The following is a 27,703-nucleotide window of genomic DNA, read 5'->3' as shown; positions in this document are numbered from 1 at the left end:
TAACTGCATTGATACCAGAGTTTCTACTGACTGCAGCAACCAAACAAAACTAAAGCCAAATGAAGACATGAAATCTTTCCTTGAGTTCAGATGCCTTTATATCTTCAAATACAAAATAAAAAGGAAAAAACAAAAATAGAATAAATTAACCCCTTGGCTGTGGAAGCAGTAGAACCATCACACACAGTCTCTGAGGCGATGCTCGGCTGGTGTCGGCTGTGGTGTAGGGGTTTACTGCATTGGCAAGTATGGCCAGGGATACCAGTGATCATCCCTCACTGCAGGAAGACGCTGCAGCCTCTGCTGTGAAGAGAATCTGTACGCTGTGCTCTCTGAAGACTGGACTAGGCCTTGGATGTCCCAGCCTGAGCCGATGTCAGCTGCTGGATCTTTATACTCATCATTTCCATCACCGCTGCAGAGACAGATATAATAGGGATCAAAAGCTGCACAGCACAAAAACAAAGAATCCTATAATACTATACTTATCCATCTGTAGATTTGTGCCCTTACCAGCTTAACGAGGACCTTTCACCAGATTTTGACCACCCAGACTAACAATGCCTGCTGATAAAGGGTTACAAGTCCTCCCCATATCACCTAAAATTAGCTGCCAGTGAGGCTCTGTACCTTAATTACAGACATTTTTCTGCTTTTGTGAAGCATGTCTGGTATCTGTGCCTCTTACCTCTCTCAGGCTGGCAGTGAGCCACACCCCATTATTCTGACTGACAGCTCGGTGTCAAATCACTGCTCTGCCTCCTTGTACTTAGAGCTTTATATGTCTATAGTTGAATACTAGCAAACAGTCCCTATGTACAGATGCTAATTTTTTTTTTTTTTTTCATGACATGTGACCTGAGTGAAATCATTGCAGGTCCTTTCGCAAATTGTACACCATGTATGCGATTACATGAAATCACAGAAGCCTCCATGGAGGATGGAGAGGAGTAGAAGTCCATGTTGGCTGCTGTGGCTTCATGAGGTCAGAAACATTGATGGGGTATAGATTGCTATTACCAAGAGGCCAAAGAACCTGAGATGTCACTCTGGTCACATGACATGAACTGTGACCAGTAAGGAGGGATAAGGCATGGGGAGCATGTGACAGGTCCCTTTAAAATATGGCAATATGTGCTAACACTGTTGCTTGATCAACTGAATATTTATGCATTTCCTTACTCCAAAGTAATGTGGAGCATGGTCTCACCTTGTTTCATGGCATGCTTTTCCTGTAGAGCAGGCTGAATCTTCTCAATTTGCTTTGTAAGGAAATCAACCTTCCTCTTGAAGAAATCTTTGGCATCCTCTGATGTCTAGATAGAGAGAAGACAAAATGTAACAAGCTGCAACCACGACAAAAAAAAAGTATACAGATTCTGTTCAGTCATATAGTAATATAAATAACTTGGCTTGATGTGATCTCAAAAGGGTAGTCACAGACTGCCATACCCCCAACAGAAGATTGAAAACTACTTACCTTCTCCACATAATATCCAGTACCAACATCTATGAGCACACTGGAGACATCGCTGAGTGTGCCAGGCACATACATCTGAAGGATGGTGTAGTTAAGAAATGCATCTCAAAACTTTGAAAAAAATCTAAAAAAAAAGGCACTTACAACAGTCATGGTGCTTGGATCTGAGTAATATTCTTATATTTGTTATAAATGGCCTCCTTCCTTCTAAAAGCAACTTTAAAATTATGCGAAAGAGCCAGAATAGGGTTTTACCAGAGCCCCTCCATGCTGCATCTTCACAGACTGTTACTCTACCCTTCCATGCTCCATCAGCACTTGCCCTCTCACTCTACCTGATGAAGTTTAAGCACACAGTGGGTGGGGGAAGTGCTCAAGGACAGTGTAACAGTCTGTGAAGTTACACCATGGAGTGGCTATAACAACACCTTTTGGCTTCATTAGCATAATTTTTTTAAAGGTCACGGTGCCTGGAACTATGAGTAAGTGTCCCCGGTGTATCCATGCTTGATTTTGATGGTAGATTTCCATAAAGTTTTGCTATATTACCCATGTATTTACAACAACCATTCAAAGGATACAGAACTGGTCAGAGGAACAAGCACTTGCTTCCCTGTCCAAAAGAAAAGAGAAGATGGTTATTGAAATCGAAGCAGAAGTGATCGTAGAAAAGCTGCACAACCTATGGTCACTTACCTTCATTACTCTTATGTAATACGCTTAGACATTCCTTGGCCTCTACATACTTGGTCTGCACCACTTTCAGCTGAGCAATAGAGGAGGACAGGAACTCAACTTCCTGCAATGGAACAAAACAATCAGTTAAGGCATATACAACATCAAGGCAGCAGGCGTGGATCATAGAGAAAACTGCAGATTTAGAATCAGTAGAAAACTAATTTATGATTGAACCTTTGCAATGTAATATCACCACTATACTAAATGGGGTGGGGGGGTATGACATGCAGTAAATATGCTCTACCTGGACACTTGGGAGCCGGGTACTTCCATAATGGGGGCCAAATTCCCATAGGACACAGGGTGGCTAACAACATGCTATGACTTTTTGGACAGCAACACTGAACTTGCCCTACACTGTCACTGTTTGCCCCCAAACCTGGTTGACCATGAATTACATGCATTTTCTAATATACTACTTTTAGCCCACAGAAGTTAAATGGAAACTTGTTCCCTTTAGTTGTTAAACTATGTTAGTAACCAATGTGCCAATAAGGCTTTCTACTATGTGGGCAGGGGGGCTGTCTGCTTCCTTTAGGAGATCACCCTAATTAGGGCCTAATTAGCATATTTGGTGCTGAAACAAACACCAATAATATTAAAGAACCTATTAAAGGATGAAAAGAGTAGTTGGAGGTAGTACAAGATCGTCTAACTTTTCTGGACGGCCCATATTACCTGACACTATGGGACCACAGAGCTCTGAGATCCAGGTGCCAAGTTATCACAGAAAGATACTGGCAGTGCCCGATTTACACACAATCCCTGTGACCTCTGGTGAAGCTCTCTGGATACATTACTGTAGTCCCCGGCTGCAGTGATCAGCTGTAAGGTGTCTAATAAAGCTTTATTGATAATCCTTGTTCCCATTACAGCACAAAATTTTGAAAATCCATTTGTCACTGGGACAAAAATATATTTGTCTGGAGCTACAATCATAAAATAGCAAGGGATGACAGTACCAGAACCCTGATCCTGGACATTAACCGCCATAGGAATTACTGCATCTAAGAGGCCATAGAGGGAATGGGCTACCAATATCATTATATGGCAATCGAGGGGTGGCCCTCTGATGGTACCAAGGTCTGTCTGCACCATACTGTATAAAATGAGTAGAATTGCTTAAACACAACCGTAGAAACTTTCTAAATAGACTTTTTGCCTAACATATCACTAGTAGAGAAGAGCGGACCCGATGTTCCTATTGGGGTTCGGCTGTGTAACCCGGACACATTGTCGGCTTAACAGCCAATATGATAAGTTGCCCCTAACAACTAGCCCTGGCTGTGACTGACCAGAGGGACACCCTGGTAATGTATTGGCACAGAGTTTTTAATGCAGCATAAAACATTAAAGGGCTATTCTCATCTGGGCATTTACATTTCATTGAATTCATTTGCCATGTGTAAACATTTCTTCAATTAGATGTTATTAAAAAAAATGTTCATGTGTGAAGATAATTTCTCATAAATGTAGTCATGTTGTCCCTTATAAATGAGATGGCTTCCTCGGATACGACCACCCTATTGAGTTCTGCCTGAGCTCCTGGATTCAGCGTTCATTACCACAGGACGGCTGTGGTGTTATGTAGGGACTCCTGGACATTTCATTTACAAAAACCTTTTGCTTCTTTGTGTAATCCCTCCAGTAAAAATGGTCGTATCCAAGGGCACAGTCTTGTTTCTAAGGGACCATATCACTACATTTATGAGAAATTATCTTCACACAGGTAAAACATTTTTAATAATATCTTATTGAAGAAATGTATATATATGGCAGATTAATTGAATGTGAATGCCTACACCAGAATACCCCAAAATGAATAATAAATGACAGTGGTGGCAGAGCTCACTTACATCTCCACCATGTCATACATGTAGACAGTGTGAGGAGCCCATCATGGCTCTATACATTAGTTATAGGGGTGTAACGCGCCCTCCACTGCTAGACTAGGATCTTCCCTGATGACAGCTCTCTATGACATGTACCACCATCTGCACTACAACTCCCAGCATGCCCCGGGCGGTGACTGCGCTGTGCCGGAGTATAGTATAACCAGACATGATGCGTAGTAAGGAGCCGCCATTCTCCGCCCGCTAGCAGCCCTTTCACCTGGTCCAGTTGACTTTTCAGCCCCTCGAGCTGCTGCAGGGACAGGTCCGTAATGTTCACAGTCTGCGCCATCTTGGAGGAGGAAGAGCTCCTCCCTGCGGCGCTCATGGCTCACGGCCGTTAGAGCGACTCTCGCGTGAGTTCCTGTCAAGGGCCGCTCTGGAGTCCCGGCTTCTCTCTTTGGTAAGGCTTCCGCTTGGGGCTGTTATGCGCGTGCGCAGGGTGGGCTCACTTCCTGTTACCCTTACAGTGCAGTATAAAAGTCACCACAATGGTCATGGTGGCAGCACTTACACAGATATCACAAGAAAATGTGAGATATTCATTTTCTAGTCTTTATGTATAAAGACTGTGTGCCATAGTTATCTTTATTATGACTTGCTTTTTTTTTCTTTTTACATTTTATTTTTTGGGCCTATTTGCACATTTAGTTTTGTGCCTACTCAGACTGATATACTTAAGAACAATTGAGCACACTGGAGGACAACTTGGAAAAGAGGCAGCAGAAACAATGGGCACTAACACAACTGATGGCAGAGCAATGGAGCAGTGAGAAATAAGTGCAGCATAGAAGTCCTTGGGTGCTCCTGGGTGCTCTCCTGCTACTCCGCTCTGTGTCCTGCAGTGGTTGTATGCATCCAGGTCAGGCCCAAGTCCTCTACTGCTCCGGGCGCAGTTCTTCTCCAGGTCCTGATGCCACCACATACAACCAGCATGGGGCACAGAGCAGCACATGGAGGAGAGGATGTGCAGTGCGCTGCAGGGAGTAAAAGAGGACCCAGGAAAGGATTTATTTTTGCCTGCACTGGGGGGGGGGGGGGGGGGGGGGGGGTCTCCAGTATTGTCTTCTATGGGAGGTTCTTCAGTATAAGCATTTGTCTGCTCTCCAGTACCATTATTATCTGCTCTGGGGTCTGCACTATTATTATCCGCTCTGGGATCCACACTGTATGTGGTATCTGGGGTGGTATTTATTCCTGTGCTGTGGCATTTATCATTCCTGTGGTGCTATTTTATTCTGTACTGTGGTTGTTGGTGCATCTAGGGTGGTGGTTACTCATGTGGCCTCTTAAAGTTGAGCAGTATAACAATATGGGCCTTGGTCGAAAAAAACCTTCATCTCTGGCCTAAATCCTTAGATCAGGAATATAACAGAGATGTGAAGGAAAGTTCAAAATTTTTATTATTTATTATATGTTTGTGCAGTCGGAGTTAATCCATTTTATCACGGCTCAAACGGACCTGGTTGTTTCTATAAACAAGAAAATTTAAAAATCAGGGTTTCCATGCAAGTGTTTAGTATAAGTAAATTGTATAATGGTCTTATTAATCACCAGACTCCGACATGTAAGCAGAGAATATACATATCGTGCCAGCCGCAGTATCATCCAGGGATGATCCACAGCATTTTACAAGTCTCCTCCTCATACCGAAAAAAAAACAAACAAACAAACCAGCAGTGTAAAAAAAATGCTGCAGGTTTATAATCTTCATCTGAGGCTTTCTACTGCAGTCACAATCACTGCACATATTTCAAAGTGACGTCACTCGCTGTATCGCAAAGCCTCAGATTGTAATTACCGTACTACAGGTAGGAAGTCTCAGCATCTCATACATTCGAATATAACAAATAGGTTCTTGCCATTATCTCTGTGTTCCCCAACAATTCTCTTTTCTGAAAGTTTCCCTCAAATACAATGTAATGGTGACCAAGGCAGTGTGTTCCCCAACAACCAATTTACTCAAAGCCTAAAGTCTGCCAGCAGCTGGTTTTTGGCATACACACATCATTAAATGAGTTGGCTACTTATACTTACCCATTTTTAAAGTCCTATAAGTTCCCTAATTGGGTCACACATATTCTACTTCTCCAAGTCTCTCAATCACTGCCATTCATGTGGACCCTGGGCTGCAGGACTCTGGACCTCCTGTGTCCTACTAGCTTTCAGCTGATTGAGAGGGGCAGTCATGGCTGTCCGCATGCCCCCTGTCAAAGACTCCCATATCATTGATTGGAGAGACATGCAGATACTGGAGTGCTTATGACAGAGGGGGCATGCAGACTGTAATGACTGTATAGCCCTCTGTCGGAAGCCAGCAAAACATGACACACTCATTCTGACTGGGGGTCATGTGACCAGCAGCAAATGGGAAACTATCAGGGTAATTATGATATGGGTAACCCTATTAGGGTCTTATACTTAACCCGTTAAAAGTTTCCTATAAGTGGCCAACCCTTTTAAAGGCTCACTTGTGCAGGGAACCAATATCCGTTTTGGAAGAAGAAAAATTATGCAAACAAGAATGGGGTTTTCTGGCACCATCTAATCCTGTCATGTTTCAGCAGAAATATTTTTTCCACTGAGGTTACAGTTGATATATACGAGTATATTCATTTCTACCTGTAGTAGATCATTCAAAATACAAACAAAATCTAATAAACATAAGACAACATCTTTATTATGCAAGTTTCTATATTTCCGTGAACATGCGCTACAAATAGTTTCTTAAACTTTCATCTCTCAAACGTCACCACATATAAATACGTCTCAATGTATAAAACAGCCCCTGGTGAGACTGTGCAAATATAGTCAAATAAATATCACAGCTTTAATATACAATTCATGGATCACTTAGAGACCATGCAATGGCTTCTGATAGAACACTAGATAAGCAGCCATTATTCTGCAGGTCAGACCTGTGTGATGCATCTAATACCACTATACATTTCCTTTCCTTCCTCTCATTCAGCTTAAATAGGGAAAACGCAGCTTATGTTTATGTGGATATAAAAATGTATATTCTTTACACTTTGTCAGCACTATGAACAGGTTTCGATACAGCGCATTGGATGCCGTATCACTGCAGGGCCACGGGTAAACCATAAGCCACAGGAGCTGCTCCAATGATGTACTTCAGCTTGGGAGCCTGGCGAGACTCTGATAGGTATTTCAGAAGTGCGGCACCAGGCCCTGCTTTTATCCATCCCTGTAGAAATGCCACCGTGTATCGGTCAATCTCCCGGTCTGTGACATCCCACAAGTTTCCAACCACAAGGGGGCTGTGAAGAAAAACAAAAATGAATGCATGAAATCACACAACTAAATATGGAAGTATTATAAACATCATCCCCATAACTAACTGATTTAAAATATACATACTTCTCATGAGGAGCCTCTCCAGAACTGGATTATAGGGAGGGCTCCAGGTGCCCCCACCAGCAATGTGACAGCTGTGAGCTAAATGTCTCAGAGTGATGTGGAGTGGGCACTGGGCGACTAGGCGACTAGGACTAGTAGTCAACTACCACTGTACCAGAGGCTTACACCACTGCCACTGTGCCAATGAACCTGTCTGGGCTACGTTCGGTGGGACCCCCACCAGATTTTTTTGCCCAGGGGCCTCCATATAATGACCCTAGCAATAGGACATCACAGATTATGGTGGACAAATTTGGAAAAAAATAGAAATGAGTCAGCGCAAACACTGGACAATAGGCTGAAGTCGCTGGTAACAAAGGTGGTGACCTGCACCCCAACTTGAGTATAGATCCAACTAGTGGAGCTACTAAAAACAAGATAAAACAAAATGTACCTGCGCCAAACACTCTAACAAGTGATAAAAAATGTGGTATTTTGGGGTCTAGATGGTAATTTGCTATTAAATATAAGTGGATACCTGGTGATGGTGGAAACCGGACCTCCTGGTCTGGAGTGGATACAGTCCCTTTTGGTGCTGGAATCCGGAAATATGGTAAAGTCCACGATTATGGTTGTCCAGAAGGGTTTCTTTCCACAGGTAATCCAAACTGGATGTTCATAGACTTGAGGATCGCTAGTGTTTGCACGTGGAGTAGAGCCCCGGCCGGTGGCTACTGCTCCATACACAGTTCTGATTGCAATCCGTGTGGTGACGTCACCCGGTACGGTAAGTCCAGAAAGACAAAACTTCTTCCTACGCGTTTCGAAGGCTGCTGCCTTCTTCGTCAGGGAATTTGTGTCACTGTGCATCTAGTGTGTTTATATAGCGATCGCCTGTCTATGTAAGTATCCCAAAAAAAAAAACTTTATTCAAAACTTTCAAGTTAAAATAGTGACAAAAAAAAAGTTTGAATAAAGTTTTTTTTTTTGGGATACTTACATAGACAGCACGAAAAGGGACTGTATCCACTCCAGACCAGGAGGTCCGGTTTCCACCATCACCAGGTATCCACTTATATTTAATAGCAAATTACCATCTAGACCCCAAAATACCACATTTTTTATCACTTGTTAGAGTGTTTGGCGCAGGTACATTTTGTATTATTTTGTTTTATCAAATTTGGAAAAAAAAGACAAATCACAAAATCCTTCGAGTGTATTTTCATTCAATAGTGTTCAGAAATAGCTGGTATGCAAAATATAAATTGCCAGTATAATCAACATACAGCTAAACACATACAGTATTCACTGTGTGAAGACCTACCATCCAGCCATCAAGTATTTTAAGACAATTCCAGCTCCTTCCAGGTCTCCGCGAACGGCCAAGGCAGCACTGCTACATCCAAACAGCAATGCTACAGCGTTACAGTCTAATCTCTGCAGAGTCTGCACATCCAAAAAGTGTGCACCTGCACCGTGCCCCACGTAACTGGAGAGAAGACACAAGGAGGTCAAGGGCTTGAAAGGTCCTAGAGGTTGCACAGGGATGCCACAACACCATATACTTACATGTAGAGATCCTTTTTGGTCAGGGCAGACTGGAGCTCTTCAGACTTTGGAGCGGATCTAATCACCCCTTTCCATCCAGGTTCACTGCAAAACAATTCACAGCTCTGATATACAGCTGAACCTGTCACTACTGTGAAGCGATGTCACTCTAATATTGTAAGGTAATATTTTTGTTTTAACCCCTAAAAGTGGTTGTCCAACCACATCACATGCACAGGATAGATAACTTGCGAGACCCCGTGGATTAAGAGAATGGGGGTTAATTGTACCCCTAACGGAAGAGAGGAAATAGAGCTGGTCACACATGCACCTTGCTTCACTGTTCATCTCTAAAGGAATGACAGAGATAACTGAGCGCAGTATGCCCAACCTGCTGCTTGATGGACCTCTAATCTGTGTGGGTCTCATCACTGGGACACCAACTCATCAGGAAGTTATCTCTCATCCATAAAGGGGTTGTCCAGCCACATCTTAAGTATTCATAGAGAAGTGATTTGGTGACGGAGGATGCTGCAATTTCCATTACAGGGTTAAACGTGCCGTTTCTCAAATCACCACTCATCATATAGCTGCTAGTGCTATGCATTTAAACTAGGTTGTGGAAAGGGGTTAAATGAGGCCTAGGCTTTTCAGATTTCCCCTGCCAATATAAAGATTTACCACAATAAGGCCGGGGCTGGATCAAATCACAGAAGAAATTTTAAGTTAACATGAAAAGACTCCTACTAGCTCTAGTAGGCAGGGTAAATTAGTGAAGGGGGTCACTTACTTCTTGAACCAGTCCCTGAATCGCTCTTCTGTGCCAGGTAGGTTGGAGTGAGGATTGAGGACATAAAAGGTTTTCTTAGGATCAACCCCCTGGACGAGGGCGCTCTGAGGCTGGTGCTGCAGCAAGAACAAAGACAGTAAAGAGAAGTACAGGCGCCCGACCAAACCCCTCCGCCCCTCATCAGAAGGCTACAACGCCAATTTCTATTTTATAGAAGCCACAACTATGTGCTAGAAATAAAATAAGACCGGGAAGGCTCAAGACACTGTGTTCCCAAAGTGCTGCCAATGTGTGCGACACCATGGGGCACCGCCAGGTTTCCAGGCTTTAAAATCTAAACAGGAAAGAGCACGGCAGCCAGGTACCTTCTTCAGCAGACCGTAGTTGAGCAGAAAATGCAGGGATGGAAGGCGAGTCACGGATCTGGTTAGCAGACAAGGCAAACTCTCCCAAGGCAACTTCTGAAGGTGCTGGAGAAGAGTTAGAGAAAAAGTTAGAAGTTTAATAGCAGTTGCCTTTTCATGAAGTCATTACGGTCACATCCTGACAGCCAGGACTTTAATATACTGTAAGGTTAGGCGTCATCTTTTACAAGGCATGCTGCAGTTTGACTAATTTGGAATATAATTTTACATTTTAATAGTACAAGCATTTACAGACACAGGAAAACCCAATTGTGATTTTCTTTATATGTCATCTATGGAAAGGGGGTGAACAAATATAGAAAAAGATTAAAAATCTAAAAATCGTAAAAGATAGATTGAACAAGCAGTCGCTAAATTTTACAACATTCTACATTTTACACCATATAGACTGCAATTATACCCCATGGCAGTATTACACTACTGTAGTAGTCTGGGAGCCTCCAGAAGTCTCCAGGTGAATGTAACAAGGGGGAACTATTCCAATCCTTCACTAACTGATGGTGATAGTAACCTCTTAGATGTTGTGGTCTCGTCTGACCATGGTATCTGACGGCTTAAAGTTTCATAAATATGGTAGATACCGCCTGGGGGTTAAATGGAAAGTTCCTTTAAGTGGTAACTGCAGGTTAGTTAGGTGCTTATCAGTTTCGCCCAGTTCTGTTAAAGGCGTTGACAGTGATGGGACTTTTTTTTTTTTTTTAATGGGGGGGGGGGGACGACGACGACTTTACTCCCCTTCATCCAGCCTAGCATGTTACTATCAGCTTCTGTATAAAAAGGCTCAGCAGTGACATGGGCATCTATAGAAAGACTGGCAGCAGTGGACAGGCAAGGTGCATCTACAAGTAGGACATTCATTTCAGTAACAGCTTCCTGAGGTACATGGTCCGTTGAAAGCCTCCTGTGCTAGTAATTGTACTAATGAAAAAGACTTACTGACACTCACCTTATCCAATATAAGAACCAGATGCCCTTCACTTTGTTCTGTTTTTAGTTTCAGTCTATCCACAGCTTTCTGAAGCAGCTCCTCAGCCTGTTCTGTCTTTGAGGTACAAAATCCTTGGACCAATGAACGAATGTGCTGCGGGGTTAGATGGTGGCAGCCTCTTAATATTACCTGCAAATGAAAAACATTGATAGTACACCAATATTTTGTACCAGTATTCTGTAAACTAAGCTTAATACCTGTATTCCTTCCTTTATATAGGCTTTCCATTGCATTGTGAAGCAGCGCTCATGCAAGGTGCAGAGGTCAGTCTGCGACCAGGTGCCTAAGCAGTCAAGGCAATAGGCCCACAAGCCCTTACCACCTGGGAACGTGGCCACTGTCACAGGTCAAGTAAAGTTTGGGACCCTAAACCCAAGCTACAAGGGATCATGCTAGTGGTTTACAAGCTGCAAATTTTAATTTTAAAAGAACTATCCCTAGAAATTCAAATTTTCTAGATCAGTTTTCAGATTTCACCTCCATTTTTTTCGTATCCAGAATTTACCTTCAAAAGTGCGGTTTCGTTTCTCCTCCAGCCGCAAAGTGACAACGCCTTAGAGAGTCCTTTAGCTTCTTCTTCTAAAGTGGACATGGAAGAAGGTGAAGACAGAAGACTCTTCCAACATCCTAGCACCTGTTCCTCCAACGTCTGTATCAAGGCCTATATGTAAAGGAAGCAGAGCAATTGTAAGTTCCTTATTTATTATTTCACTCCAATATGAGCAATAAAATGAGATTAACCCCTTTTTTTTAGAAAGTGTTTGTTAACACAGGAAACCACCTCGAGTCTTTGGAAGGTGTCCAATAAGTAACTTGCTAAACTTGTGACACATTGGCGCATCTGTGTGTATATATATACATGAAGGGATGTTTTGGGGCATCTTCATATTTTAGAATTCAGCTTATAATGCAAAATTAAACCACTTCTGAGCTGTGTACCTTCATGCGGCTGTCTAGAGATGTGCGTCCTTCCCACCATTCCTTCTTATCGGTCAGATTGTTGACCACTTTCTGTTCTTTCTGAATTTCGTCAAATTCTTGCAGCACTGAACTTAATGGCACCTAAAACAAAACCAGTACCATAGGATTTATACAAGACGGCCAGAACAAAACCCAATTATGTATAAATCCTTAAACAATTGGGGGCGGGTGTGGAGCCGCTGGGGGTCCCTTTCTGCACACACCCCTTCTTGGCCTTGGAAATCAGACATAAAAAAAGTTATCATTATGGGAAGTCCCAGTTTGAGGCACAGGCTAGTCACTGGTACTCAGCCGCAAGAGGATCAAATGTCAACATCAGGGATCATTAACAGAATATACACAATCCTTACAACTCAGAGATGTGATCATTACCTTCAGATAAGCTGTAGGTATTTGTACTGTGACAGGTACATTTCCCCGCTCCAACCTACAAAGCAGTAGTGTATCTCCGGGGTTTCTGGTCTGGGAGTCCGCTAGAGTCAGTATGCACACCGCTGTGTCTGTAAAATACCAGACCGTGGTCAATGGTTATATCAAAGCTGTTTGGAAGCAAGACATCAGTTTCCAGAAACATACTTGCTGGGATCCGTTGGATCTGTTCCTTGAATGTATGCTCTTGTAGAGATTGTTTAGGGAACTGGAAAAGAGCCTCAAGTTGGGACAGATACTGAACTCTGGGGTCCTTATGATCATCTAGAGACAGGCACTGTAGCTTGTCCGTCAGATCTCCCAGGCCCTCCTTCTTTAGTTTCCTAAGAGATTTGAAAACATCTTCGGATTAATACCCAAGAAACACATTTATATTAATATGTTCGATAAAATTAGAACATCACTTCTTTTAAGCCACCACTCAGGGACCAAGTGATTAACGTTGCCAAAAGATCATTTCTGCCCTACTCAAGAAATTTTAGACAAATCTTCACCCTACCTTAGCTTCCGATGAATGTCACTGAGTAACTGATGTCTCAAAGTGACAGAAACAGATTCACTAACTAGAAGGGCAGTCGTATATGGGTCTTGTCCTCCAGAGCAAAGAGCAAGAAGTCGGCATAGTTTGGAGTATAACGCACAAGGAGGAAAATGGGCTACAGACTCCAAAGCCTCCCAGAGAAGAGAGGAGACCGGATCCAAGTCAGAGATATCTGTGAGAATAAAGACAAAGAATTATGTACATTTTACAAAGATAAAGTTATATGCAAACATTTTATATACACTCACCGGGCACTTTATTAGGTACACCATGCTAGTAACGGGTTGGACCCCCTTTTGCCTTCAGAACTGCCTCAATTCTTCGTGGCATAGATTCAACAAGGTGCTGGAAGCATTCCTCAGAGATTTTGGTCCATATTGACATGATGGCATCACACAGTTGCCGCAGATTTGTCGGCTGCACATCCATGATGCGAATCTCCCGTTCCACCACATCCCAAAGATGCTCTATTGGATTGAGATCTGGTGAAGGTGGAGGCCATTTGAGTACAGTGACCTCATTGTCATGTTCAAGAAACCAGTCTGAGATGATTCCAGCTTTATGACATGGCGCATGATCCTGCTGAAAGTAGCCATCAGATGTTGGGTACATTGTGGTCATAAAGGGATGGACATGGTCAGCAACAATACTCAGGTAGGCTGTGGCATTGCAACGATGCTCAATTGGTACCAAGGGGCCCAAAGAGTGCCAAGAAAATATTCCCCACACCATGACACCACCACCACCAGCCTGAACCGTTGATACAAGGCAGGATGGATCCATGCTTTCATGTTGTTGACACCAAATTCTGACCCTACCATCCGAATGTCGCAGCAGAAATCGAGACTCATCAGACGAGGCAATGTTTTTCCAATCTTCTACTATCCAATTTCGATGAGCTTGTGCAAATTGTAGCCTCAGTTTCCTGTTCTTAGCTGAAAGGAGTGGCACCCGGTGTGGTCTTCTGCTGCTGTAGCCCATCTGCCTTAAAGTTCGACGTACTGTGCGTTCAGAGATGCTCTTCTGCCTACCTTGGTTGTAACGGGTGGTGATTTGAGTCACTGTTGCCTTTCTATCAGCTCGAACCAGTCTGCCCATTCTCCTGTGACCTCTGGCATCAACAAGGCATTTCCGCCCACAGAACTGACGCTCACTGGATGTTTTTTCTTTTTCGGACCATTCTCTGTAAACCCTAGAGATGGTTGTGCGTGAAAATCCCAGTAGATCAGCAGTTTCTGAAATACTCAGACCAGCCCTTCTGGCACCAACAACCATGCCATGTTCAAAGGCACTCAAATCACTTTTCTTCCCCATACTGATGCTCGGTTTGACCATGTCTACATGCCTAAATGCACCGAGTTGCCGCCATGTGATTGGCTGATTAGAAATTAAGTGTTAACGAGCAGTTGGACAGGTGTACCTAATAAAGTGGCCGGTGAGTGTAAATACACAATATACAGCTACATGTCTTAAATATAAATGGAATCTGTCATCTTAGTCTCGCAGTAACCTAAATATTTCTAGTTCATGCACATTTACTTACTAAATGTATCTGGCAAAGAAGAAGAAAGTCCAGAAAAGCTGAAGATATTTGTATCAGTTTCCCGTTGCCTTGTTCCTGAAGTCCAACTCTGCAGATCCCCTCCAATGTCTCTTCTAAGAATTTCACACTCTACAACCTTCTCCTTTTTGGAGGATTTTTGTCCCTTGATACCTGGTTTACAAAAAATATATTGTTCATTTATGCATTTTACACAACAAGAGTTTACATATCAGATAACATATTACATGATCATGTGACATGGGTCTCTGACCACAAAGGAAAGGCTTTACTTAAAGAGAACCCGTCATGCAAAATAACCCCCCTAAACTAAATATATTTTCATAAACTACCATTAGAGAGCATTGCCTCTATCCCTTCATTGTCCCTCTACATGCCTGTAAACCTAAGCAATGAGGTCCTAAAGCTGTATGCAAATGACCTGTGAAATGTCCAATGAAGCATTAGCATATTCAAGCTGTCCACTCTATTCATGAGTGGGAGGCACAGCCACACCCCCAGTGCTTGACTGACAGCCTGTATAATGATGTGAGGCTGTATAATGATGTGCTTCCTGGTGCTGGTGGCCACGCCCCCTGCAGCCTGTGTGTGCATGTGTGTGTGTATAGGAGAGATACAGCAGCTCCAGGCTGCAGCCATGTTATAGCAGAACATGTCAGCTTCATGTGTAGCTGAGGTCTGTGTATCTCACCTGTATATTAGGAGGACACAGCATGTCAGCAGATGCAGCACACACTAGCCATGCTTTACTATACATTACACACAGACATGAGCAGGGGGAGGAGAGGGGAGGGGTAACAGGAGTGACATCACTGCCTCTGACCATGTGACCAGCCTCATTTACATGATAAAGAATAGATGATTTTACAATGAATAATGTATGAAATAACTAGATAAAGGCTGGGATGGGATCCTTGTGAGCTGCTCCAACAGGTAGTAGTGACAGGACAAGTGACACAGACCTGATGACAGGTGTCCTTTAATCAACACAATACAGATTATATAACTTGGGCACAATTCACATCTCCAGTTATTTGTATCAGTTATTATGATCCAACACCAGGAGTTGCTGAACATACAATGGGTTGATGGGTATAATGGGGCCTTGTTTTAGCTCATTATAACTGATGCAAATAACCCAAGTCCTAATGGGGAGGTGAACTAAGCCTCACCTGTAGTTGTAGTTAAGAACATATAAAAAGAAGTTCTAATACTGCAACTTTTTACATTCTCAAGATAAACCATAAACATAAGATCTACCTCTTGTTGGTTTGGAGTCCTCTGTATCTGATGCTCGTAGTTCATCAATACTAAGATCTAACAGCTCAGGTTCTTCCTCTATTGACCTCAAAATTTCCACAGGAGCAAGATCCATTTTCCCTTGCGGACGCCGTCTTTGCACACCAGGAGAGCTGCTCTCTTTTGTGGCCTTTTTGGTGCTTCCTCTTCCTTTCCTGGCCCGACTTTTTGCTGTCGAATCTTCCTCATCAGACTCTGAAGCAGCGACCACTACACAGGTCTTGGAGTTTATTCGGCCTCTGGTACCCGGCTTTGCACGTTCTACTGACTTCTTACTGTTCCATGTTGGATCATTATCTGTATCGTCCGGCATTTCCAGATCACTGTCACTAAAATCAACCTGGAAAAAACAAAGTATATTCAGAGGTTTTTCATTTTAACCCTTAAATATAAACATAATAGACTGCAGACAATACTCGGTACCAGTCCTGGAGATTTGTGCATTGAACAGTGCATAGTGTAGCTGCGGAACTGTAAAATGTAACATTTTAATCCATGTTTACACGTCCTGTAAGTGGTTTGGGCAAGTCTTTAAGCCAAAATGGTAAGAGTAGTATTATTACTCTTCTGTGAAATAATACCTTTGTGCAGAGATTGCATAAGTTTATTTTTCCCGTTCTCCTGCTTCCTTGTACTTTTGATTTAGAATTATTTGTATTTATGCATCTGCAAACAGAATCCCTTTAATGTCCGATCACTTGCTCCAGGAGAGCCGAAGATCTCCATCCCCAAAGCTCTGTCTCTACTGACAAAACCCCTTTAATATCCAATACCCAGACAGCTTTATTACAAGTAATGTATAACAGACTGAGGCCCACACACTCACCTTGATCACTGCTCTCGTCTTGCGTCTTCTTGGAGCTCTGGGTTCTAGCTCTGGTTGGGGGAACTCTTCATTAAAGACAGTGACAGAACTCTTTTTGGAAACGGTTGATATTGCAGGCTTGGCTGAGGTCAGACGATCCTTTCGCAGAGGAGTTTGAGCCTTGGTAAGCACTACTGGAAGAACAGAATCAGATTCCTCTGGAGAAAATATATCACTGAGATCAGCTGAAGTCCTCTGAGACCCTTTCCTTTTATTGGTCAGTGCAGTAGAAGAGGTGATGCTGCTCTTGAGACTGGACACTTTTTTCCCTTCTTGCAGTGGTTTCCAGCCCCATACTTGCGTGAAGAGATCCGCAATGCATCCGCCATGTTTGGTTGCCAGCTTGTAAATAGAGTCCAGTGCCTTCACCAGTAACAGACTTGCCATCCAGTGCTTGGAAAAAGTAGCCGGACGGGAAGAAACAAAGCGTAAACCACCTTCTAACATTCCCTCAGGAAGACTCGGAGGAGGACTCAAAGATACTATATTGTGATACACCCGAGCAGTCAGCTCATCAGTAATTCCCAAATCTCCAGCTTTTGCACAAAGAAGCCCGTTCAGAATTTTGGAGAAGCGGACGGTTATAGACTGGCAGCGCTTTAGAGCTGATTGGAGCAGGGCTCGGCTTTGGGGGTCATTCTCTGCTTGGGCAACCTGCCACCTTGTACATAGCAGGGAGAGCACAAGGTCTGAGCATAAGGGACACGTGCACTCTAGCGAATGGGACACAAACTGAGGAGGGGTCTTCGTAGATGATGGCGCAGTTGTAGGGGATTCTGGAGGTTTTGTCAGGTCTCTTGTTTCCACAAACTTAAATTGAACGCCCTTCAGGAAGTCATCTGTTGGGCTGGGTGTAAACTCAGGAGTCTTCCCTTTTTTATTTGATTGTTTCCCTTTAGAAAGTTTTATCTTTACTTCTTTTTGTTGAGATTTTTCAGAGAAATCTATGGGGGGAAAAAAATGGGAAAAAAAACTTATGTTAAATTGCAAATGTATAAAATAAATTAAAAAAAATGTTTTAACCCCTTAAGGACGCAAGACGAGATAGATCGTCCTCATGAGGATGATTTATATCGTCTTTGGGGTCGTGCTGGCACACTGGCAGTAGGAGCCTGGTCCCTGCTGCATATTCCCGGCATGGAGATCGCTCCATGCCGGGCAGTTTAACTCCTTAACTGCCACGATCGAGTACGAACGCGGAAGCTAAGGGAACAGAGGGTTCCCTCTGTCACTCCCCTGGCCCTCCGCAGCACGATCACGGTGTGCCGAGGGTTCGCCATGGCAGCCGGAGGTCTGACATAGACCTCATTGTCTGCCGTGTATGGTGGCCTATGAGATCCAATGCAAGACTGGAGGCAAAACATCAGTAAAACTCTGACAAGCACAATACATTGCAGTACAGAAATACTGCAATGTATTGTATAAAGGATCAAGGTATCCCCAGTGTAAGTCCCCTAGTGGGACAGTAAACAAACAAAATTATTAATACAGAAATCATAATAAAAAAAACACACCTCCCCTTTCCCTATAAACACTTACATATAAAATAAATTAAAATGACCTCCTAAACACAAAATTGGTATTGTCGCGTCCGTAGCAATCTTGGCCAAGCATATACCGTATATACTCGAGTATAAGCCAATTTTTTCAACACAAAAAATGTGCTGAAAACCCTTAACTCGGCTTATACTAGAGTCAAGCGAAGAAAAAAAAAAAAGCGTACTCACCTTCTGAGGCCCCCGGCAGGTCCTCTTCCATACATTGTGGCTCCGTGTCCCGGTCCGTCGCAGGCACCATGACATCAGCCGCTCGCTGACATTCTAATTTCAGCGTGCGGTTGACGTGATGAAGTCTGCGACGGAACGCGCAGGGACACGGAGCCGATGCCCCGATGGATAGAAGAGGACCTGCAGGGGGGTGTCAGAAGGAGAGTACACTTTGTTTTTTTCCTACAGGCATTATATTGGGGGCAGGGGCTGGCAGGCTATAGATGGGCAGGGGCTGGCAGGCTATAGACGGGTGGGCAATTTTAGTGCTTCCTTCTTCCCAAAAGCATCTAATAGAGAGCGATCAAAAGGTCAGATGTACCCTATAATAGCACCAAAATAACTTACCTTTTCCCGAAATAAACAAGCCCTAGCTTCTTTTGATTGAGAAATATAAAAGTTATAGCTCCCAGAATATGGCGACACTAAGGCAAATGCGGTTTACACAAAAAGGAGTTTTTATTTGCCAAGTAGTAAAATATAAGAAAACCTGTACATGTTTGACATCTCCTTAATCATACTAACCTATAGAATAATTATATCATGTTTTTTTTATATTGTACGGTGAACTGAGTAAATGTTTAAATGAAATAACAAGCGGCAAAACAGCTGTTATTCTGTACGGTTGCAGAAAAGAGTTAATAAATTTGAATCCTCATGCTATTTTTACCATTAAAATAAACCCATTGGAAAACACAAACCTTCCTGAAAAAAAAACAAGCCCTAATATGCCCATGACAGATAAAAAAAAATTAAAGTTATATCTTTTGGAATTTGAGAAGGAAAAAAAAAAAGTAAAAAAAGTGTGTACTGAAGGCCATTTTAGGCCGTGATCTTAAGGGGTTAATAGTAAACTCTGCAAAATGAGTTTAGCATTAAGATGCCCTTATTCCTAGGACACCCAATAACCACATTCATAAGGTGACAGTGACACTACACACTATGGTGCCATGGCTGCCGACTGGTAGAGCATCATAGCAATGTAACACTTTAGTAGAGTTGGTAAAGGATAACTTACCTGTACAAGACTCCATAAGGAAAACCACATATTGTAAATCGTCCTCACATTGCTGAGCCTCCGCTCGTAAAGTTTCTAGTTCTGCCTTCCTCACCAAAAAATCTGCACAGCTACAAAGAGGAAGATACAGTCATTTTAGAATTCGGGGAAAAAAAAACCATCTTACATTTCCATTCAAAAACAGATGCTTTGAATAAAGGACAGTTTCCCATCTTCTATATGGCCTAAAATATACTAGGTGTTGTCCAGACAGCACATTGAATCCAATACATACATGTGCTTGGTCAACTTAGAGTTAAATGGGCCTCAAAACGTACTAGCAAAACAAAGCATGATAAACCAGGGGCACGGTGGCAATCTTCTTATATTTGTTATCCATGGCTTCCTTCCCATAATATACTTTTAAAATTATGATAATGAGCTTCCAAAGAGCCCCTCTGTGCTGTAGCTTCACAGGCTCCACCTTCCCCCTCAGCACTTCCCCTTCTCTCTGTAATCTCATACAGTGGGGAGGGACGGGGAAGTTTAAAAGTAGATTTTAGGAGGAACTAATTATGAGATTACTAGTCTAAAATCAACTTTTAAAATTATGCTAACATTCTTAAAGGGCTACAAGCAAGCTTCCCAGAGCCCCTCCGTGCTGCAATGAGGTTATATGAAATAGGAGGGGGGGGGGGGGAGAGGAGCGCTGAAGGAGCAGAGGGAGAGATCGAGGAGAGTAAGAGCTTGTGAATCTGGAACCACCCTAGTAGCGCTTTAGGCTCATTAGCATAATTGTAGAAGTTAATTCTGGAAGCATAGAGTCCTTATAACAAATATAAAAGGATTACCACAGTCACATTGCCTGGATCTACAAGTAAGTGTCCCTAGTTTATCATGCTGGATTTTGAGGGTAGACTTCCTTTAAAGGAGGACAACCTGTATGTGTGCCCACATCCCTGATCCCTGTACGGCCTCCAGTATCGATAAAAAGGGGATCCTCCCAGCCACACGGCAATTAAATCCACAGATAAACCAAAGGACAGGAAAAGTTTTGTTTCCTGTCCTGGGAAGCACTCCTTGTGTGTCACAGTGAAGGCAGTGGACAATAAACTTCAGCACATCGGACTCCCATTTTTAGATCCTGCTCAATGTGGGAAGTGAAGACGGGACAGTATCCCGGCTTCACTGCGCAGCCAGGTGTGTACTACACCGGCTTCACATGCACGGCAGTCTACTCCATTCATCTCAGGGAGCAAAGAGTGGTCTGACGGAGGTACCTCAAATCCCATCGAACCCACCGCTCTCGTGATCTGTGGGAGTCTCATTACTGACCTGACAGGGCCTAACCTTGTTTGGTGGGAAAACCCCTCTAATAGTATTACTAGGATGTTGAATAAAAATTCAAGGCAAAACTCACACTTTTTTTTATTCATTTAGATTTTTCACCAAACTGCACTTTTTTACACTGACATTTTTATTACTTTTTTTGTCCCACTAAGTGACTTTATTTGCAATCATTTGATTGCTTACATAGTACATCTGTATTGCAGTGTCAGACCGGCAGCTTATTTGACACCTAATCTGAACGGGTGGGGCCTAGTAGGTTATCCTACACAGCATTGCTGTAGCAATCAAGGAAAGGGGCTGTGATGCAGTATGAGAGAGGGGGTCTTCTCCCTCACAAAGCATGAAGATCCTGCAGTCACTGCTGGGAATGAACAGGTTAAACAGTCCCGTTTGGATCTCCCTGCGTTTGCAACTCACATGGGTGTTGGATATCACCATGCTTGAGTTTCTACAAAGGGTCTGCAGAGAATAGCTACTTACTGCCGCATGCTATGAAGACTTTTAGCCAATCTTAGTCCCTCCAAGCAAAAAGACTTGGCCTCAGAAACACTGCCAAGACGACTCAGGGTGCTGATAAGGTCCTGGGAGCAACTCAGCAGATCAGCCAATACCTGCCATTTCTGGAGGAGGTTCTCACCTAATAAGTTAATAAGAAATGTTACATTAAGTTAATTGAAAATTGCTTCTCCACCAGCATAACCACAATCACATGAGACGACATATCATACCGTTGTCCACAAAGCGCGTATCAGATGTGGCCTTCGGGGTGGACAATACATCATTGCCAAGTAAAAGAAGAACAATACTGCGAAGCAACTTGTGTGATTCTGTCAGAGCCGTTTCTGAGTTATGCCATCCTGTAAATATAAAAAATCGGGAAATGAAGACTTCACATAACCGGAGGAACCTCACACAAATCATAAAGCTATAAAATCACATTACCATGAGAACGGAGCTGCCTGTACATATCCGGGAGCAGGATTGAAGATGGAAGCCTAAGAAACAGTGAAAGCTCCTGTAAAATCTGAACTTTCAGGAGGTACCACGCTTTGGAAGACTTCTGCAGAGATGGATGTTGCAGAAGATTCACAAGGAGCTGCACTCCATTCTCAACCTACAATTCAGCAAAGAGAATAAGGTAATTCTTCTCAATTTACCATTACACTGGGTGGGTTTGGTGAGTGATAAATGATAAAAAAAAAAAAGTACCTGGTTTGTCACCCGGCAAAGATGACTCTGGAGCAGCTGACACCAGCAGTCTGTCAATACGTAGGATTCAGAGGAAGCGTCAGCATCCCGCAGTGCAGCCTTTGCCTCCTGAAGAGTGACCTGAGAAAATCCAAATACTAGGGTAATATACAAGGCCTTGTACAATGAAGACCACTAGATCCACATATACAGGACTGTGGTCTTAAGGCATTTGTAGAACAAGAAAGTTTATCTTGACAAGTCTGGGTCAGAAAAATGGGCATTTTCTGGAGTATTCTCTACACAATTTTTGTGGCTTCAGGTATAATAAACAGAGTAGCCGTAGCAGAGTACCGTATATACTCGAGTATAAGCCGACCCGAGTATAAGCCGAGACCCCTAATTTTACCACAAAAAAATGGGAAAACCTATTGACTCGAGTATAAGCCGAGGGTGGGAAATGCATTGGTCACAGACCCCCCAGTATATAGCCAGCCTGCCCCCAGTAGTATACAGCCCATCCTGCCCCCAGTAGTATACAGCCCAGCCTGCCCCCAGTACTATACAGCCCAGCCTGCCCCCAGTAGTATACAGCCCAGCCTGCCCCCAGTAGTATACAGCCCAGCCTGCCCCCAGTAGTATACAGCCCAGCCTGCCCCCAGTAGTATACAGCCCAGCCTGCCCCCAGTAGTATACAGCCCAGCCTGCCCCCAGTAGTATACAGCCCAGCCTGCCCCCAGTAGTATACAGCCCAGCCTGCCCCCAGTAGTATACAGCCCATCCTGCCCCCAGTAGTATACAGCCCAGCCTGCCCCCAGTACTATACAGCCCAGCCTGCCCCCAGTAGTATACAGCCCAGCCTGCCCCCAGTAGTATACAGCCCAGCCTGCCCCCAGTAGTATACAGCCCAGCCTGCCCCCAGTAGTATACAGCCCAGCCTGCCCCCAGTAGTATACAGCACAGCCTGCCCCCAGTAGTATACAGCACAGCCTGCCCCCAGTAGTATACAGCACAGCCTGCCCCCAGTAGTATACAGCACAGCCGGCCCCCAGTAGTATACAGCCCAGCCTGCCCCCAGTAGTATACAGCCCAGCCTGCCCCCAGTAGTATACAGCCCAGCCTGCCCCCAGTAGTATACAGCCCAGCCTGCCCCCAGTAGTATACAGCCCAGCCTGCCCCCAGTAGTATACAGCACAGCCGGCCCCCAGTAGTATACAGCACAGCCGGCCCCCAGTAGTATACAGCCCAGCCTGCCCCCAGTAGTATACAGCCCAGCCTGCCCCCAGTAGTATACAGCCCAGCCTGCCCCCAGTAGTATACAGCCCAGCCTGCCCCCAGTAGTATACAGCCCAGCCTGCCCCCAGTAGTATACAGCACAGCCTGCCCCCAGTAGTATACAGCACAGCCTGCCCCCAGTAGTATACAGCACAGCCGGCCCCCAGTAGTATACAGCCGTGCCCCCAGTAGTATACAGCCGTGCCCCCAGCAGAATAAAAAAATAAAGTTATATACTCACCGTGCGCCCCGATGCGCAGCGCTGCTCCCCCGATGGCATCGCGGCTCCTATTCTTGCTTCAGCTTGCTGGGCGCCGTCATGTTCTTCTCGCGGGCGGCACCTAGTATGACGCGCTGCTGCTGACGTCATACTAGGCGCCGCCCGCGAGAAGAGCATGGCGGCGCCCAGCACGCTGAAGGAAGAAGAACAGCCGGGAAGCCAGAAGAGGAGCCGCGATGACATCGGGGGAGCAGCGCTGCGCATCGGGGCCACCGGAGGGTGAGTATATAAGTATTATTTTTTTAGTCAATTTTAGTCAGTATTGACTCGTGTATAAGCCGAGGGGACGTTTTTCAGCACATTTTTTGTGCTGAAAAACTCGGCTTATACACGAGTATATACGGTAATCATTTATTACATGATATCTTCTCCTGGATGGAAGACACTTACATTTGCATACTTAGGACTTTCCAGATAAAACAGGATTTTTGTTACATGGCATAAAGCTCCAGCCGCACGGATGTGGTCACCGAGGGAACTACATAGATGCCTCACAAGCAGGAAGCTCTGTATGGCCTGCAAGGGCTGAAGATGACAAAACGAGATTAGGAGAGCACTGTATGCAGCATAAATGAAGAGGTTGTCAACATAACGCCACCTTCATGAGTCAATTGGCCTTAACAATGGACTAAGGACATTCAAACTCCCCTCCCATCAAATTGGCGTTTGAGGTTTGACACCGCATGCCTAGAAAATCCCACATGCCTGATCATTTTGCCCTAAATATAGATAACCCACTTTCAGGTGCATCTGCAGATGATTAACTCTGCCCTCCAATAATACATGTGCATGGTGAGGTCAGGTGAAATGCCAGGGAACCGAATGACAGTTCAACCACTAGCGATTGAAGATGTAAAGACCAGAGGGACATTGTATGGTTTATGGATAATGCAAACTCACATACATTGTATCTGGTTTATTAGTCTTCAATATACTGAATATAATTTCATTTACTACCCAAAGACCAAGCAAATAAGGTGTAAACCTACAATAAAAATATGGGTTTACCTTTCCCATGAGTCGAAACAGAGAGCCTAATAGATGCAGTGAAAACACGGTCTGTTCACTGCTTTTAAGGGAAGGAACTGTGGAGCCCGAGAGAAGATCTTTCCATAGGTTCAAAGCTTCATCCAGGCCTTTCATGGGCCCTATAATATAATAAGGGAAGGAAAATAAGGTAGCATCAAAGATAACTAATTTATAGTGTTTTATTGTACGCAATAACTGGTCCACCACAGGACATTTAGTAGATATTCACAGGAAAAGTGTGATGGTTGGGAGTTCCTCCACCTTCACTGACAAGGTCCATACTGGACTTGTGATCACAATGAGGACGAGGTTGAATGCACCTCTGGCACACATTTACTTGCTGTTCTAACAATCCTCCTTCATGCAGTGATAAGGGACACTACCCAAGACCCCCATTCCAGTGATCTATGGGGCTGATAGCAGTGAGGCTCACCTAAACATATCAGGGCATAAGTGACAATTATGAGACAACACCTTCTACTGAAGTCATTTCCTACCTGCTTCCCCGGCCAGTGTGAAACAGATGCCATCCCGGGCAGACTGGTCATCGTGAAGTTTGTCCTCATAGTTGAGGTCATTGGGTTCATATTCTATACCAGTCCACTGGCTCTGAGTGTGCAGCTTTTCTTTCCTTTGTTGCTCCTCTAAACCCTAAACATTGAGCAAAATGTACAACATTTCAGGTAAGAAGAACAGGGGGAGATTACAGAAGTACACCATTTCAAAACTGCACGATCCACTATCATATAAATTAATGACAGCTAGCCACAACAATGCTTTGCTTAAAGGGGTTGCCCGAGAGTTATTAAAAATAGCGATGGGGAAGAGGGTAATGGGAATACATAAACATGTACTTGCCTCCCGGTGTCATTCGTCCCATTTTGTTTACAGGGGCAATGAAGCTCCGCTCAGACAGTGCCCATCCGGCTGCACGCAACCAAATCCCAGCATCTAATACAGCCACCTGCTGTCTGAGAAAAGCTTTCATGCCCCTGTAAACAAACAGGGACACAGCATGAAAAGACTGGCGCACAAGACACAGAGAGACCAAGAGGTAATTACATGTTTATTTTTTTATGCAGCCATTCCCGGAGCCACATCGCTATATTTTATAACTCTCGGACAACCCATTTAAAGGGGTTATCCGGGTGTTAAAAATTACTTAGGGCCGGGCTGGGGTGGGCTAGTTAAACATAATAAACATGTACTTACCTCCTCCAACGGCGCCGATGTCCCGCACCGCGGTCCCTTCGATCTGTGCCCCTGTTTGTTTACAGGGGCACAGAAGCCGCGCACAGGGAACTTCCGGTCCGCAATGTTGCCGGCTCCTCCCATCCTTCCCTATCTCTCAGCGTTGTAAGCGCTGGGAGATGGTGTCGGATGGGAGCTTCCGGCTGGCCGGAAGCTCCCTGTACGCCCCTGTATACAAAAAGGAGCACAGAGGAGACAAACCACTGCACGGGACATCGCCAGCGCCAGACGAGGTTAGTACATGTTTATTATGTTTAAATAGCCCACCCCAGCCTGGCCCTCAGTATTTTTTAACACCCGGATAACCCCTATAATAAGCTTCATATCTTTATTGCTACATTATAAGTTCTGATGTACAAAGTTAGTAACATGACTGATTTGAAGTATAATCCAAGAAAGTGAGAAGGTCATAAGGTAACAACCAAACTGGCACATGTAGATGGTCCCACCTCGGTGCACCAAGGGTGTGGCCATGACTGCTAGTTCATCCCTATTTGATGCTACCCAGCACTGTACATTACACATTGATTGACATTTCCTCAAAATAATTAGTGCTGCTATACGAACAATTGCAGATGGATAAATAATGCTGTTTTTGCTTGTGGTGTAATATAGATGCTGGTAGACTTCTATTTAGTCCTTATGAAGATTTCAAAGGCTAGACCCGTCCCCATGTAATTCTATGGGCTTATATACACAGCCCTGTGTGTGAGCTGACTAACCAAGCAGATGCCGATGACACAAGGACCACAGTTCTGTTTGTGGCTCTTTAAATCCACACATTAATGTGCATAAGACTGTACAAGACCTTGCTAAGCTTTCCTTACCTCACGCATGTTGGCCTCCAGAGTGCATATATACTGCCATACCAGTGCCTGGGCTTTAACATCCAGCAGATGTTCTCGGTTTTCACAAACTTGCAGGGCAGAATCGAGAAGTCTGAGGCAATCTTGCACGGCATCCAAAGCAGTGCTGAAAAAAAGAAGAAAAAAATGCTGCAACTTTTTTTTTCTCCGTGTTACAGTTTTTCTTGTTTCCACCAAATAATGTAAATTTCTGGACAATCATTTATAGGGCATGTACCACCAGGAAGAAGAAATTTATGCAAATGAGCCTGGGGGCTCCAGGCTTCATATTTGTTAATGGTGCCTGGAGTTCCTCAGGCTCGTTTGCATACAGTCCTTCATCCTGGTGCTAGATGCCCTTTAACACGGAGGAGGCAGAAGAGGAGACGCAGCATTCACAGAACCATGGACCTAGTATTACATATTCTCAGCAGAATAATTTTGCCTATGGTATATTCTCCCATTATTTACTTTCCATGGTTGCAGGTATATTTCAAGACACACAAAGTGAACATTACAGCTTACAGCGCCATATGCAAGTTTACCATTCAGTTTGTCCCGAGTAGTCATGGTAGCAGAGAACCTGAGCGAGCTCGAGAAGGAAGACTGGACGATGATGGGCAAGGCTGCTGTCCTCAGCACAAAGTTCAAGGAGATCACAGATTGTATTGTAACGTTCCTGCCCAGTGTCCCCATGGACAGATTTATATCCTTTCAACTCCTCTGATAGCAGAGAAACCATCAGCTCAGGATCCATAGGATTATCAGCAAGTCCATCCTTCAGAGTACTGTGAAAAATAAAACAGTTTAATAGCTTCAAATCCA

General features: G+C 44.0%; 2 protein-coding genes and 1 long non-coding RNA gene across 4 annotated transcripts in view; 1 reads left to right on the top strand and 2 right to left on the bottom strand.

Moving 5' to 3' along the window:
* Positions 1-75: 75 nt before the first annotated feature.
* On the bottom strand, positions 76-4,508 carry PFDN5 (prefoldin subunit 5). Its single transcript, XM_072134618.1, has 6 exons — positions 4,331-4,508; positions 2,177-2,279; positions 2,062-2,093; positions 1,481-1,555; positions 1,211-1,316; positions 76-415 (listed from the first exon to the last, which is right to left on the bottom strand). The coding sequence occupies exons 1-6, from the start codon at positions 4,436-4,438 to the stop codon at positions 345-347; spliced, it is 495 nt and encodes a 164-aa protein (XP_071990719.1). The 5' UTR covers positions 4,439-4,508; the 3' UTR covers positions 76-344.
* LOC140117679 (uncharacterized) lies at positions 4,203-27,703 on the top strand. Of its 2 annotated transcripts, none has more exons than XR_011853058.1 (3): positions 4,203-4,513; positions 11,720-11,908; positions 27,365-27,703. It is a non-coding gene; the product is annotated as an uncharacterized lncRNA (long non-coding RNA). The 2 variants fall into 2 exon arrangements; XR_011853059.1 differs by having other exon boundaries at positions 4,205-4,513; positions 11,758-11,908.
* Positions 6,764-27,703, bottom strand: part of ESPL1 (extra spindle pole bodies like 1, separase) — a 28,092-nt gene continuing 7,152 nt past the window's right edge. Inside the window, exons 8-31 of the mRNA XM_072134617.1 lie at positions 27,424-27,666; positions 26,861-27,005; positions 25,280-25,433; positions 24,762-24,901; positions 24,144-24,278; positions 22,220-22,339; positions 21,953-22,124; positions 21,739-21,867; positions 21,491-21,647; positions 19,682-19,791; positions 16,859-17,841; positions 15,994-16,372; positions 14,716-14,886; positions 13,131-13,344; positions 12,779-12,954; positions 12,575-12,702; positions 12,161-12,283; positions 11,727-11,882; positions 11,180-11,350; positions 10,174-10,278; positions 9,809-9,924; positions 9,040-9,123; positions 8,795-8,959; positions 6,764-7,391 (exon numbers count right to left, since the gene is read on the bottom strand). Coding sequence (XP_071990718.1) covers positions 7,190-7,391; positions 8,795-8,959; positions 9,040-9,123; positions 9,809-9,924; positions 10,174-10,278; positions 11,180-11,350; positions 11,727-11,882; positions 12,161-12,283; positions 12,575-12,702; positions 12,779-12,954; positions 13,131-13,344; positions 14,716-14,886; positions 15,994-16,372; positions 16,859-17,841; positions 19,682-19,791; positions 21,491-21,647; positions 21,739-21,867; positions 21,953-22,124; positions 22,220-22,339; positions 24,144-24,278; positions 24,762-24,901; positions 25,280-25,433; positions 26,861-27,005; positions 27,424-27,666 — 4,678 coding nt within the window. The 3' untranslated portion in view covers positions 6,764-7,189. The remainder of the gene's footprint in view (positions 7,392-8,794; positions 8,960-9,039; positions 9,124-9,808; positions 9,925-10,173; positions 10,279-11,179; positions 11,351-11,726; positions 11,883-12,160; positions 12,284-12,574; positions 12,703-12,778; positions 12,955-13,130; positions 13,345-14,715; positions 14,887-15,993; positions 16,373-16,858; positions 17,842-19,681; positions 19,792-21,490; positions 21,648-21,738; positions 21,868-21,952; positions 22,125-22,219; positions 22,340-24,143; positions 24,279-24,761; positions 24,902-25,279; positions 25,434-26,860; positions 27,006-27,423; positions 27,667-27,703) is intronic.

This window comes from Engystomops pustulosus, chromosome 2 (assembly GCF_040894005.1).
Source record: "Engystomops pustulosus chromosome 2, aEngPut4.maternal, whole genome shotgun sequence".
NCBI lineage: Eukaryota > Metazoa > Chordata > Amphibia > Anura > Leptodactylidae > Engystomops > Engystomops pustulosus.
Note: the sequence above shows the minus strand (reverse complement) of the source record. Positions and strands in the feature narration are given on the sequence as shown.

Coding starts and splice junctions, on each gene's coding strand:
- PFDN5 (XM_072134618.1), bottom strand. CDS start 4,438: ATGAGCGCCGCAGGGAGGAGCTCTTCCTCCTCCAAGATGGCGCAGACT. Junction 1,317..1,480: donor CTGGATATTATGTGGAGAAG/GTAAGTAGTTTT, acceptor CTCTCTATCTAG/ACATCAGAGGATGCCAAAGA. Junction 416..1,210: donor AAAGCATGCCATGAAACAAG/GTGAGACCATGC, acceptor CTGTCTCTGCAG/CGGTGATGGAAATGATGAGT.